This window comes from Spermophilus citellus, assembly GCF_964194105.1.
Source record: "Spermophilus citellus genome assembly, chromosome: 14".
NCBI classification, from domain to species: Eukaryota; Metazoa; Chordata; class Mammalia; order Rodentia; family Sciuridae; genus Spermophilus; species Spermophilus citellus.
The window spans coordinates 104,543,635-104,557,320 of NC_138194.1; the positions used below are offsets into that span (position 1 = coordinate 104,543,635).

Here is a 13,686-nt window from a genome sequence, read left to right on the forward strand (position 1 = left end):
GGTAGATACCCCAATAGCCCTGTGCCCTCCAGCCTCACCCTGTACTGAGTCCTCTCTGGGTGGTTGGGCCTCCTCTGCTCCTGCCTTGACTCTAGCCTTTCCCACCCATGCCCCAGAGTGCCCCTCCTGACCCCAAGCTGTGCTGACCTGGGCATCCAGAGAGATTGCCTCCAACCCTCTCGGCCACCTGGGGTCTCTGCTTTCTAGCTGCCCATCTCCCTCCGAGCCAGGGCCCTGTGGGCATGGGGTAGTCAGGATGGGCCAACGACACAGGACAGAACCTTTATTGCTGAACATAAAATGCCTGCTGGGGGGCCTGACCAATGGCCTCTTCCCCTGGCAGGGGTCCCGGGTGGGAAGGGCAAGGGACATACATCGCAGGGCTGCTGCCCTACCCACAGGGAGGTACAGGCCTGGGGGTAAAGCCCACACAGCACCCCATAGGGCAGGGGGTGGGGTGCAAGTCCTGGGTGCGGGACTGAGGCCCAGGGGCAGGGAGGGTAGGGCAGGTTGCCTGCTGCACAGGGCTGGCCCCAAGGAGGAAGACAAGGCCCTGGGTGCACAGGCTACAGAAGGCAGAGAGCCAGGCAGGCAGAGTGGCACCCCTGCGGTCCCTGGGGGACTTGGTGGCAGGTGGCTCCTCTGCGGGGGCAGAGTGATGGACAGAGCCTCTATCCTCTCCAGGGGTGAAGGTCTGAGGTAGGTGTGGGCTGGTCCCTGGGGTCCTCACAGACGCGGTTTGATGTGTAGTGGCTTCCCTGCATAGAGAGGGCAAAGGTCAGGTGCTAGGTAACCCCGGCCAGGAGGGACCACCACATCCATCCCCCAAATTTCTGGTTAGGGCTCAGCAGAGGGGAGGCCTCATAAGCCCAGGACTGCCCAATGGGGTTTTAAAGACCAGGCCACCGCCTCCCAGTCCCTGCCCACTGCCTGCCTGCTGCTGCAGAGCCCTGGCAAGCCTCTGCCTGAGGGATCAAGATGGGAAGGAGTCTTTGGGTCTCTGCAGGTCCAGGGGCCTTCCTGGGCTTGGGCAGTCCCTCCACAGTGGCTAGCTCACAGGTGGGAGCCACAATACTCTGCAGGCTGAGCTATAAATACCAGGTGCACAGAGATGCAAGGGCACACACTGCTCACACCTGGGAAGAAGGCTGCCAGACGTGCACACACACACACGTAGGCACACAATGCCTTCCCCGTGAAGAGCTGGGTTGGTGCCAGCAGGGGCTGGGCATGGGCAGGGGCTGAGCCGAGAATCCACAGGGTGAGTTGGGCAAGGCCCTAACAGGATGTGTGGGAAGGACACGGTTCCAGGGCAGGGGCCTCAGGAGGGAGGGGCACATCACAGGCAGGTATATGCTCACTGGGCATCAGCCTCTCCTCCCTCCCATAAATGTTCCAGGTCTGTCGGGGACCCTCTCAGGGGTAACAGCAGCCTGTGGACTGGTACTGCTGCCCACAGGCATGACACCCACGTGCCCCTGCAAGGTTCCTTCTGACATTCCTACTCAGCTGCACCAGAGCTGGGTGCCAGGCCAGCAGCAGCAGCAGGCCTAGATGCCACTGGCCTGCCCCTCCACGGGGGCTTCCTGCTAGACTGCCCCAGACCTGACTACACCTGCCCCTCACGCTGCCCTCTTGGCCAAATCCTGCATGGCCTTGAAGTCTTTCTCCTGACCACCCAGGCTACATGCAGGGCCTCCAGCACCCCATGCCTCCTCTGGTCCTGGGACAGGCTGTTGGGTTCCTGACCTTTAAAAAAAAAACATAAAGAGATGGCTGCCTCAGGGTCCCCAGCTGCTCCCTGCTGAGGGGCTACCCAGATGGGAGGAGCTGGTGTCCTGGGTCGGGCTGGGAGGAGGCCCGGCTGTGTCTCTGCGCTCCACCAGGAGGACAGGGCCAGGAGGCAGCCCCTCCACGCAGGGCTCGAGTGTGCTCAGCGGGGCTGTTAGAGAAGCCTGCAGCAAGCATCTTCCATTAACGTTACGACCGTGAAATATGACAATAAAATGATAGCCGTATGGTCGCAAATTTGCAGCCCGCCGAGCTGCGTGGGGTTTATCGTCACTCAAACGCGCAGAGAGCTGTAAAATGTTTACAGAAAGGGTCGTTTGCAGCCATAAAATCCTCTTTTCTCTCCTAAACAAGGCTGAGTGGAGCCATTTACCAAGCCCCAAATGCTCATTGGGGAGAGGGAACATCTGTTCTCTCCAGGAGTGTGCGGAGATCTTCCAGAACAAATTAACAGAAAATGGGTGCTTTCTAATTAAATCAGCCCTTGGCTGGGGTGGTCTGCATGGTGGCCACTGATGCACTTGTCCTGCACTGGCCCTGCCCCTTGCCAGCAGCGGCATACAGGGCACCCACTGACTCACCAGCCCCCACCTGGAGACCCCCTTGGTGGGGTCGAAGTGCATATTTAAAATGACCCCTGGTGGCACCAGCCGGGTTCAAGAACAGCCAGGCTGCCTACCTGAGTCCTTGGTGAGGGGGCCTCTTGGAGCCCGGACCCCGGGATGGCCTCCTGGGCTTGGCGAGGACTGCAGGGAGATGAAGGACGGCAGCTTGCAGAGGCTACCTGAGCCTGTCCTGGATGAGGTGGCTCTCTCTCCGAGAGATGGCTCCTCCTGGTCCAAAGTAGGGGGGGGAGAGGAGGGGGCGGAGGGGGAGGAAGCCTTTGATGACAATGGCAAGGCTGAAGCCAAAGCCTGTGGGGAGGGGGAGGGGGAGGGGGAGAGGGAGGGGGAGGGTGGGACTGCAGCCCTGGAGGTGGGGGAGCTGGGCCTCTGTCTGGTGGGACGCTGGGTAGCCGAGGGCTTCCTGTAGGAAAGGAAGGGAGCAGCAGTAAGGGTGGGCAGCTGCCTGGCAGTCAGGGGCTCTGAAGGCACTAGCAATCTCCTGTGTGGAACCATCCCAGTGACAGGTTTCCTGGCCCCTGGCCCCCATTCCTGTCACAGCAGCCACAGGTGTCTCCATCCAGATCCCAGCTTGACCCTTGGCCCCAAGGACAGGTTGGTCTCAGGGCCTCTGGCTGAGGCAGCCGGGGTCGGCTAGCTAGTGGGAAACTGCTCCGTGCTGAGTTTTGTCCCTATCTGCAGCCAGTTTCCTCATCTACAGGGGGCTCCCCATTCCACAAGCCCCTCCTGGGAGCCCAGCTTCATCCCCTCTTCTGGGGAGTGGGTTTCTGAAAGCCCCCACCTCCCTCCATTGGCTGGGACACCCTTGGGTCTGAAGCTCAGGGACCTCCACTCCATTTCCTGCCTCAGACTGACATTTGTTTTTGGATCTGCAGTTACAAGAAGTTACTGGGTGGGGACTCACCCCAGAGGGTCAATGTCCCCAGGGGAGGGTTGGGCCACCTCTGTCACAAACAATGCAGCACCCACCACCCCATCACCTGGGTCCGTGGCCAGCTGACATTCTGCTCCTGAGAGTTGTTTCGCTGGGCCCTGGGGTGGGGGGCGTAGCTGCCCGCCGGCCGTGGCGCTTCTGGTTGCGATGGAGCAGCTGGCACTGGGTGCCCCGGGGACATGCACCCCTACGGGCAAAGTCCGGGCACAGCAGTGTGTGCTTCTTCTTGCACTGGGGGAGAAGGGACACAGCTGGGTGTGCTGCACGGATGCTGTGCATGGCACTGGGAGGCGTCCCTGCAGCTGCAGGGTGCCCCCTGGGTCTCGGGCTGGAGGTGTCTCACTGGAAGGATGAGGTCACCAGGCCAAGTGGCTCGCCTGGGCCCCTGGGCATGGCCTGAGGGACCGGCCATCCTGAGGACTCCCAGAGCCTGAGGCCAGGCCACTGTCCAGGGCTCTGCCTGTTTACCACCCCCACTTGACAGCCTGTCCATCCTGGTGGGTGTGGTGAAAGCCCAGAGGAAGGCAGGTGGGGCTTGAGGCCTCAGGGGACCTTGCCAGGCAGGGTTCAGGCTGGAGCCCGGGCCATGGGGTGTGGCAGGTCGGCTAAGGCCGGGCAGCACTGGGTCAGGGCTGGGTTGGGCACTCGATCCACAGCACCTGTCGTGGGGCTAATTATACCCAGAGGAGAAGGGGCGCCAGCAGGCAGGTGCTCCAGGCAGCCACTGGGCCTCGGCTCTATCACCAGGCCACAGGGAGGCGAGAAGCCTTGGCTGCACCCTACTGAGCGGCCCCAGGATGGGGATGGGCACTCAGGGCCTTCCTTCCTGGCCCCTTACTCCTACCTCCCACCTGAGTCCAAGGTTTTATTAGGGACAAGGTCTCCCCACTGTGTCCCCCCACCCTGCTGCAGCTGGCTCAGATAGGCACAACTTGGAGGAGGGAGCCACAGTCCACCTGGCCTGCAGCACCCCTACTGTGTCTCCCCTAGATTGGTGACAGGCCGCTCCACCTTGAACTTAGATCCCACAGAACCTACAGAACCTACAGAGCCCACCGAGTCCAACTCAACACCAGGCCAGGGCCCCAGCGCAGATCCCACCTTGAGGCTTTTCATCTCAGGCCCCACAGAACCAGCCTGGCCCTGCTTCCAGCGCCCAGAATTGAGGGCCTAATGGGGGACAGCGTGTGGAGCATGAGGGGCCGGCTGCAGTGAGCGGGCTGGCCAGGCAGACGCCTTGCCCCTGCCCCATGCCCATCTTGCCCCGTGGCCACCCACCCGCCACAGAGAGGGCAGGCTTGGGCAAGAGCTCCCAATTCACTCACTCTTCCCCACAGAGTCCCCTCTGTGCTGGGCCTGGCCGGTGACACAGGGCCCTGAAACTCAGTGCAGTGTGGCAGGCAGAGGAGAAGGGGACAGCACAGCCAGAGCCCAGGCAGGCAGGAAGAGGCAGGACGCACATGAGCCCAGGCCCTGTGAGCAGAGGTGCTTGCTCGTGCTGGCCAGCAAGTGCCTTAGGGACTCACCAGGGCTCCACAGCAGATGACAGAGGCGCAGGAGTGGACGGGGTGCTGGACAGAGTGGGTCCAGCTCCACAAGGTGGCTCTGGGCCTGAGACCCAGCCTGTGTGGAGGCCAGACTTCGGAGTTTAGACTCAACAGAAAAACACGAAGGTAAAATACCAAATTTGCAATTTTTTCCTTAGTTACACGTTGTGATATACCGTGCTTAATAAAGTATATCTCACCTATTATTTTCCTTTTTTCACTTATTTATTTGTTGCTAGGGATGAACCCGGGGCCTTGCTCATGCTGGGCAAGCCCCTGCCATGGAGCTGCACCCTCCAGCTCAAACTACCCATGGGGCTCACGAGTTGCCACCGGACAGTGCTGCTCTGAAGACAACCAGAACTCTAAGGTGGAGGGTAAAGACATTCCCCAGGCCACCAGAGCCAGGAGGAGAAGGTACAAGGAGGAAGAGTCCCTAGGAGCACAAGGGCAAGGGCAAGCACAGCCAGCTGACCACCGCCCCACCCCCCCAGCTTGCAAGACCTGCAGTAGGGAAACTATCATTGAATGATTAATCCAACTAGGGGTGCGGGGCTGATGACACTCGGCACCCAGCGGGGTAACCAGAGCCTCACACACAGGTGTGACGTTACAGGGAGGCAGCAGACCTGGGCAGAAATCAGACCCAGGCTGCACCAGGCTGCTCCTGGGAAACCCTGATGGCCAGGGGCATGTCAGGTGAGACGAGAAGCGGGGAGCAGGAGGACAGACCGCAGGCCAGCACCTCGGGGGACAGACGGGCACATCCAGCTCCAGACAGACCAATAGGAAGAACACTCAAACCTGCGTCTTCTTACAACCATAGCAGAATCTCCATCAGTAGTTGAGAAGCAAAGGAAGCTATATCCCAGAGTTGTAACATATTTATGAGGCACATAATTGTGATCTTTCATAAACTGACTCATAGAATGGGAAAACAGAAAAAAAACTGTTTGCTTATGAGGCCAGAAAAGTCTTGAAACCAAAACCTGACCAGGACCATATGATAAAAGTCCACTTGGGGCAGTCTTACAAAAAGGGTGCCAGAGCACCCCGCCTCCCCAAGCCAGAGATGGTCTGTAACATACGGAGACACTGATCTCCCGGGATCAGGTGGAATGCAAGGCTGGTTTGACACCAGAAAGTCAGTGCACCAAAACAGAGTGACAAAAAGAAAAAGAAAAATCAAAAAACAGAGATTAATAGTACGTTACAGGCTCAAAGGGCAGAGTCATATGAACACCTCAGTAAATAGGAAAACAGTACTTAATAAAATTCAGCCTTGATTCAAAGTTGAAAAAAGGAACACTTAGCTAATTAGTGGTGGAAGGGGACTCCTTAGCATACTCTAGACAGCCTTCCATAAAGCATCACTGTCAATGGGAAAGGCCAGAAACCCCATGGCCACCAATCCACATGTCCTGGATCCGAGCCAGTGCACCAGGCAAGAAAATGCATTTGGACTCAAAAGAATACGGGCTGTGGCTGTGGCTCAGTGGTAGAGCACTCGCCCAGCATGTGTGAGGTCCTGGGTTCGATCCTCAGCACCACATAGAAATAAATAAATAAAAATAAAGGTACTGTGTACAACTACAACTGAAAAATAAATATTAAAAAAAAGAAAAAGAAATAAGAAGCTGGGCATTGCAGCCCAGCTTGTCATCCCAGTTACTAAGGAGGCTGAGGCAGGAGGATCCCATGTTCAGGGTCAGCCTCCGCAACTTAGTGAGAACTTGTCTCAAAATAAAATAAAAAGGGATTGAGCTCAGTGACAGAGCACTCACTTAGCATCTGTGAAGCCCTATTCAACCCCCAGAGTACCAACCCCCCCCACAAAACAACATGCCAGAGGTACACCTATCAGAAAACAAGAACTCTAGACATCCAAGAGAGGCCTGCACAGGGAGGACGGGTGCCACCCTCCTGTCCACAAGGCTCACTGTGGCATAGGCAGCAGCAGCTATCACCATCTCCACCACAGGGTCCAAACGACGCCTGTTAGAACCCCAAAGGGGCCTTTCTGTGTTTCATTTTTGAACCCCGGGGAACTGCACCAGACTTGTTATTTTTAGTTTGAGACAGGGTCTCAAAGTTGCCCAGGCTGGCCTTGAATTTGAGATCCTCCTGCCTCAGCCTTCCGAGTCACTGGGATTATAGGCGTGTGCTACACACTTGGCCAAAGTATTTTTTTTTAAACTTAATAAAGCGGATCTAAAACATTCTTTTGCCTAGCATGTGTGAGACCCTGGGCTCAATCTCTAGCACCGCAAAAAAAAAAAAAAAAAAAAAAAAAAAAAGAGGTTAAAATACATGTTTGGAAGAATAAAAGGTAAAAACCATGAAAACCTCCCTAAAGGAAATCAGTGAGGTGAAGGAACTTGCTTTATTATGAATTATTTTTGATTTTTTGCATTCCTGGGGATAGAACCCAGGGCCTTGCACATGCTAGTCAAGCACTCCACCACTGAGTCACGAAGCTCGGATAACTTAAGTGTGGTACTGGCTCAGGCACAGCCAGCCGTGAGGAGAAGGGAGCTGGAGGCACCCTGCACTCAGGCAAGGGCTGGACTGGCAGGCTGGCACGGGGACTGCTGGGAGCACAACTGCCTGCAGCAGGGCGCTGTGCCAAGTGCGGCTGGGTTCTGCCTTGCATCCCGGCCAAACCCAGTTCCAGAGGATTCCAAGTCCCAGCCCTGCCCTGGGGTGTGGCGCGGGACATAAGCTTGCCTAGTGTAGAGAGGCCCTGGGTTCAATTCCCAGTATCTCAAAAAATAAGATCCTAGTCCTAAAGACAGAGGCAATTTAGCATGCGTTGGCGTACAGAAGGTTTTCTTGTACAAGATACTAAGGGTACAAACTGCAAAGGAAAAGACTGATAAAGCTACATCCATTAAAGTTAGGAACTTTTGTTCTTTAAATCATACCACAAAGAGACAAAAAACCACACCACACACTGGAAGAAGATGCACGCCATGGTGTGGCTACAGAAACCGAGTACCCGTTTATACTTCAGTGACATCCATATCTTACACTCGCAACCCTCCTGAAGATGCCCACCCCTCACCAGAAAGCCCCCAAGAGAGGTATGAGGGCTCCCGGGAAGAGGGCCGGCCTCACCTCAGGTCAGAAATGCAGACCGACAGGCACAACACTGGCCAGTGCTCTCAGTGGCCACGAGGGAAGGAGGCTGGGCCACCCCGAGGGCGGCTGGAGGCAGGTCCTGCTGTGCTGAGGGGCTGTGGCTGGCCCCTGGGTGCAGGCCTGGTACAGCCCCAGGCGTGGTACCTGAGCGTCAGGTCAGAGGCCTGCGAAGCCAAAGCCACGTTCAAGCAATTCACTAGTCACCCGGCTTCTTCACCCACCTCAGGATACTGAGGAAGGTCATCAGGGGCCTTCAAGGAAATCCCACAGTGGTGTCAGGCTGTGTTCCACCCCACGGAGCACATATCCGACAGTGAGGCCTTGCACATGGCGGGCAGAGGGGCCCTTCCTCACTGGCTGCCACTCTAGGCCAGGGCAGCCATGGGGGGTGGCTGTGCTGGCAGATGGCCTGCAGGGACCAGGTGGGTCTGCTCGGCATACTTATCTCTGGGTGACTGTGTCCAATGGCCTGTCCACAGCAACCCCCACACCAGAGAAGTCCAGGGCCACTGCCCCTCCACATCACCCAGTGCTTGACACAGGCCCTAAGCCATGGCCAGCACCATCTCCACAGATGAACTGTTGGTGGACCCTGTTCACAGTGGACACACCAGCCTCCTTCCCACTGTCCAAAGAAGATGTTCCAGACCCTCACCCCACTCTTGCTGGCCTGGCCAAGTCAAGGCCTCCCTCATCTGCTCCCTGGTTCACCCTGACGCGGGTGACTACACACCGTGCTGCACCCTGGGACAGAAATGGGCATCAGGGAGCAAGGAAACCCTGTCCGTGCAGCCTTGAGGGAGGCTGGCAGAGGCTGGCAGGGCTGTGCCCCTGCGGGCTCCGGAGTCTGGATGCTAGCTGTGGTCACGGAGGGTGTCATCAGGATGGGAGGCGGGAGCTCCCTGGAGGCTCTGCATGTTTTTGGTAAATCTAAAATGATTCCAAAGTAAATGTTCATTAAACACAATAAGTGACCATGAGCTTTGTGCTGAAGTGGGGCAGTACAAGTCACCAGAGGTACCCAGTGAGGCCAGAGTGGGCGGAAGGTGAGGCCTGGTGTCGTTGGGTGGGCCCTGTATTCATCCTAAGGCACTGAGGCCACGGGAGGAAGAAGCTCCACAGCAACGGGTCTCTGCCCAAGGATGGGCGCAGCAGATGGGGACAGCAGAGGATGAGGAGGAAGTAGGGCTACAGGAGGGACCTGGTCTAGAAGCCATCAGTAGCCCCAAATGAGCGAGCATGGGGAGGGAACCGCCCACTTCAGGACAGGGCTGAGAGGCCCCGGAGGGAGGAGCACAGGGGCTGAGGCTGTGGGAGGGGTGCTCACTGGGGAGCAGCATGAGCTGGAGTGGGCAGGTCAGCTGGGACAGAGCACGCTGGAGGGCAGCTGTGTGTGGTGAGAGGTCTGGGGAGGGCTTACGAGGAGGGCAGAAGAGGTGCGAGATCTGCCAGTGGGGGGAACAGGAGGCAGAGGTGGGAGGCCAGAGCTCTGAGAGGGGCAGAGCCAGGTGTGGCCCCAGGGTGTGGTGGACAGAGGAGACTGGGAGGTTAGCAGCATCGAGGACCAGGGTGTGCAGTGTTCCTGGTCTGTGCCAAGGCATCCCGCAGGCCAAGATAGCCATGCAGGCGAGACCACGGCCAGTGTGCAGAGACATCTGGCCATAAGCAGAGCAGGGAAAGAGGGCCTCAGGGAGGGGACAAAGATCCAGGCCTGTCCATAGGAAAGGGGACACATACAGGAGCCTGAGAGCTGACGGCAGGAAGCCGGAGTGGAAAAATGTTCAAACAGTAGTGAGGTTATCAGACATCACGGAGGACAGAAGTAGGAAGCATGACATTTTTCAAACTGAAAGAACTGTCAACCAAGAATCTTACATTTGGAGATATGCCCCCACCCCGAGGAAGAAAGGGGAAATCAAAACATTCTCAGATGAAAGAAAAGTTAAATAATTGGTCATCAGTTGATCTACCATGAAAAGTAAGGGTCAGGTACAGGTGGTGGTAACACCTCTAATTCCATCTACTTCAGAGGCTGAAGCGGGAAGATCACTGGAGCCCACCAATTAGAGGCTGACCTAGACAACTCAGCAAGACTCCATCTCCAGTTAAAAAAAAAAAGGAAAAAAATGAATATAGAAGTCCTCTAAACAGAAAGATAATAGTGAAAAAAAGCCCTTGAACAGCAGGAAGGAATAAAGAAGAGGATAAACAAAAATATGGACAGACACAGTGGATTTTCTTTCTCAAGTTTTCTAAATCATGTTTGTGGTGGAAGTGAGAATTATAATCGTGTCTAATGTGGTTCTAAATGTACGTGGAGAAAACACTTAGGACAACTACACATGGAGAAGGCTAAAGGGACATAACGCTTCCCACACTTGATTCAAACTGATAAAATGCCAATACCAGTAGGCTTTGATTAGTTATGAATATAAAACACCTAGGAAAACCATTAAGAAAACTATATAAAGACATATACTAAAAATATTATAGATAAATGAAAATACAATTCTAAAAAGTAATCCACAGAAGGCAGGAACAAGACAAAACCAAGAAACCAAAAACCAGAAAGAACAAAACAACAACCAAACCAACGACAGACTTAAGCCTTGATAGATCAAAACTACACTAAGTGTAAATCGCATAAATACACTAATTAAAAGATAACAAGTGCATAGTGGATTTAATAATGTGACAACTATTTGCTGTCTATAAAAATGATTGGATGGCATTTGCCAGTAAATAGTTGGAGTTGGAGAATATCAAGCTAAGCGAAATAAGCCAATCCCACAAAACCAAAGGCCAAGTGTTTTCTCTAATGTGCAGATGCTAACTCACAGTAAGGCGGGCAGGGGCAGGCACTAGGGAAGAACAGCGTTACCTTAGATTAGGTAGAGGGAAGAGATGGGGGGCATGGGAGGGGAAGTGGGGACAGGAGAGAGAGAATGAAACAGACATGATTACTGTATGTGTATATGTGACTGCTTGACCAATATGATTTTGCAACATGTACACTCAGAAAAATGAGAAATTATATCCCATCTATGTATGATATATCAAAGTGCATGAATGCATCCTGCTGTCATGTATAACTAGTTAAAATAAAAAAAAATTAAAAAAAGAATGGTTACTTCAAACATAATACATTGGTAAAGTGAAAATAAAAAGATGGAAAAAAGATGTATCACACAGACTTTTTCCAAAGAAATCAGGAGTGGTTGTATTAGTATCTGGGAAAGAAAACCCCAGGGCTGGTGCTGGGGCTGCACTCAGTGGCAGAGCACTTGCCTCGCAGGTGTGAGACCCTGGGTTTGATCCTCAGCAGCACATAAAACAAACAAATAAATAAATAAAGATACTGTGTCCATCTACAGCTTAAAAAAAAAATTTAAAAAGAAAGAAAACTTAAAAAAAAAGGGAACAACTTCAAATTAATTATCAAGATCCCATCTCAAGAAAGCTACAAGGGAAAAAGAGCAAAACAGACCCAAAGCAGTCAGAAACACAGTAAGAGCAGAAAGCAATGAAATCAAAAGAAAAAACAAATGGAAAAAAATCAGTGAAATGAAGAGCTGGTTCTTTGAAAAGATCAATGAAGTTGACAAGTCTCTTGAAATCTCTTGCAAAAAAACTTTAATGAAAACATTAAAGTCACCTCTTTCCAGTACCAGGAAAGAATTTTTTTTTTTTTTCGGTGATGCTGGGGATTGAACTTTAGTTGGTAAAGGCAAGCACTTTACCAACTGAGCTATATACCCAGCCCTGAAACTGTGATCACTACAGACCTGAAAGACATCAAAACAATAACTGGGAAATAATTTAAAAATTTGATAATTTAGATGAAATGGACAAATTTATAGAAATACACAATCTATACCAAAACTGACTCAAATAAGTCTGAATTAACCTTTATATAGTTAAAGAGATTCAATCAGTAATCAAGAACCTCCCAAGAATGAAAACCTGAGAGCAGAAGGCCTCACTGGTGAATGAGCACCAATTCTCCTCAAATTCTTCCCAAAAATTTAAGAGGAGGGAATATTTACTAACTCATTCTGCAAGGCCAGCATTATCCTCATATCAAAGCCAGAGAAAGACAGTATAAGAATATCACGGGCTAGATAGGGGAGAAGGATGGGGGGAGATGGGGGGAGAAGGTAGAGTGCAGAGAGGGCAGGGGGTTAGTAGTGATAGTGGAATGTGATGGACATCATTATCCAAAGTACACGTATGAGGACATGAATTGGTATGAACATACTTCATATACAACCAGAGGTATGAAAAATTGTCCTCTATGTGTGTAATATGAGTTGTAATGCATTCCGCTGTTATTTATTTTAAAAAATCAATTAAAAAAATGGTGCAAAATAGTAAAAAAAAAAAAAAGAAAAAAAGAAAAAGAAAAAGAAAAAGAGAAAAAGAAAACCACAGACCAATATCCATTCATGAATATTAATGAGAAAATCCTGAACAAAATAATTGTAAACCAAATTCTCCAATATGTTAAAAGGATTGTATGTCATGACTGCATGGGATCTGGTTTCAGAATGCAAGGATGGTTTGACATACAAACATCGATATGTTGATTGTGACTGATTATGATTCAATGTGGTCAATGTCATTAACTGACGGACTTAATAGAATGAAGAAAAAGCCCCCCCTCAAGATCATCTCAACTGATGTAGAAAATAAGGATTGACAAAATTCCACACCCTTCGGTAATAAAAAACACCCAACAAACTAGTGGTAGAAGGGAAAGTCCTCAGCATGATAAATGCCATACATGGAAAGCCCAGTGCTACCATCATACTCAATGGCGAAACATGAACACTCTTCCAAGATGAAGAACAGGACAAGGGTGCCCACTGTCACCACTTCCACCTGACACAGTACTGGAAGTCCTAGCCAGAGCAATTAGGCAGGGAAAAGTAAGAAAAGGCTTTTGAATGAAACAGAGAATACAAAATCACCTCTGACTGCAGATGACATGATCATACATACGTGTGGTGTGTGTGTGTGTGTGTGTGTATACATACGTATATACACCCTCTAAAAATTTCAGGAAAATTGTTACCAATTCAACAAGACGCAGGCGGACATGGAGAAAGTAAACCCTCATGCACTGCTGGTATGGGATGGGAAAGGGTTCAGCCACACAGAATGTAACTGGGTGGTTTCTCAATAAGCTAAACAGGATCCCCACATGGTCCAGCAACTCCACTCCTGGGTACACACCAAGGCTCGTGAAGGCAGATGGATGTGTGCCTATATCACTGTGGCATTATCACGGAAGCCCAAAGGTAGAACCACCGTGTGTGCACAGATGAGCAGAACCTGTGCACACACGGGATAGAATGCCCTTGAGCCCTGAGACGGAGTGAAGCTGACACCCACCACCATGCGGATGGACCTTGAAGAGACGATGCCAGTGGAAGAAGTCACAAACACGGTGCGATGCCATTCATGGGAAATGCCTTGGACAGGGTGCCAGGGGTTGTGGGTGAAGAGGAAAGGAGAGTTACTTCTTAACATTTCACAGTGTTGCTGCGTGGAGTGATGAGAAAGTTCTGGAAACATCTGATAGCAGTGATGGCTGCACCACACTGTGCAGAGACCTTCTGCAGGCATGGGCTGCCTGCCCCACCTGCTC

The 13,686-nt window shown here is 52.3% G+C and overlaps 1 protein-coding gene across 2 annotated transcripts in view; it reads right to left on the reverse strand.

Moving 5' to 3' along the window:
* Window positions 1–268: 268 nt before the first annotated feature.
* Window positions 269–13,686, reverse strand: part of ZC3H3 (zinc finger CCCH-type containing 3) — an 82,588-nt gene continuing 69,170 nt past the window's right edge. For both annotated transcript variants that reach the window (XM_081266889.1, XM_081266888.1), the window contains exons 10-12: window positions 3,395–3,579; window positions 2,471–2,817; window positions 269–758 (exon numbers count right to left, since the gene is read on the reverse strand). In XM_081266889.1, the coding sequence (XP_081123015.1) occupies window positions 727–758; window positions 2,471–2,817; window positions 3,395–3,579 (564 nt within the window). In that variant the 3' untranslated portion in view covers window positions 269–726. The remainder of the gene's footprint in view (window positions 759–2,470; window positions 2,818–3,394; window positions 3,580–13,686) is intronic.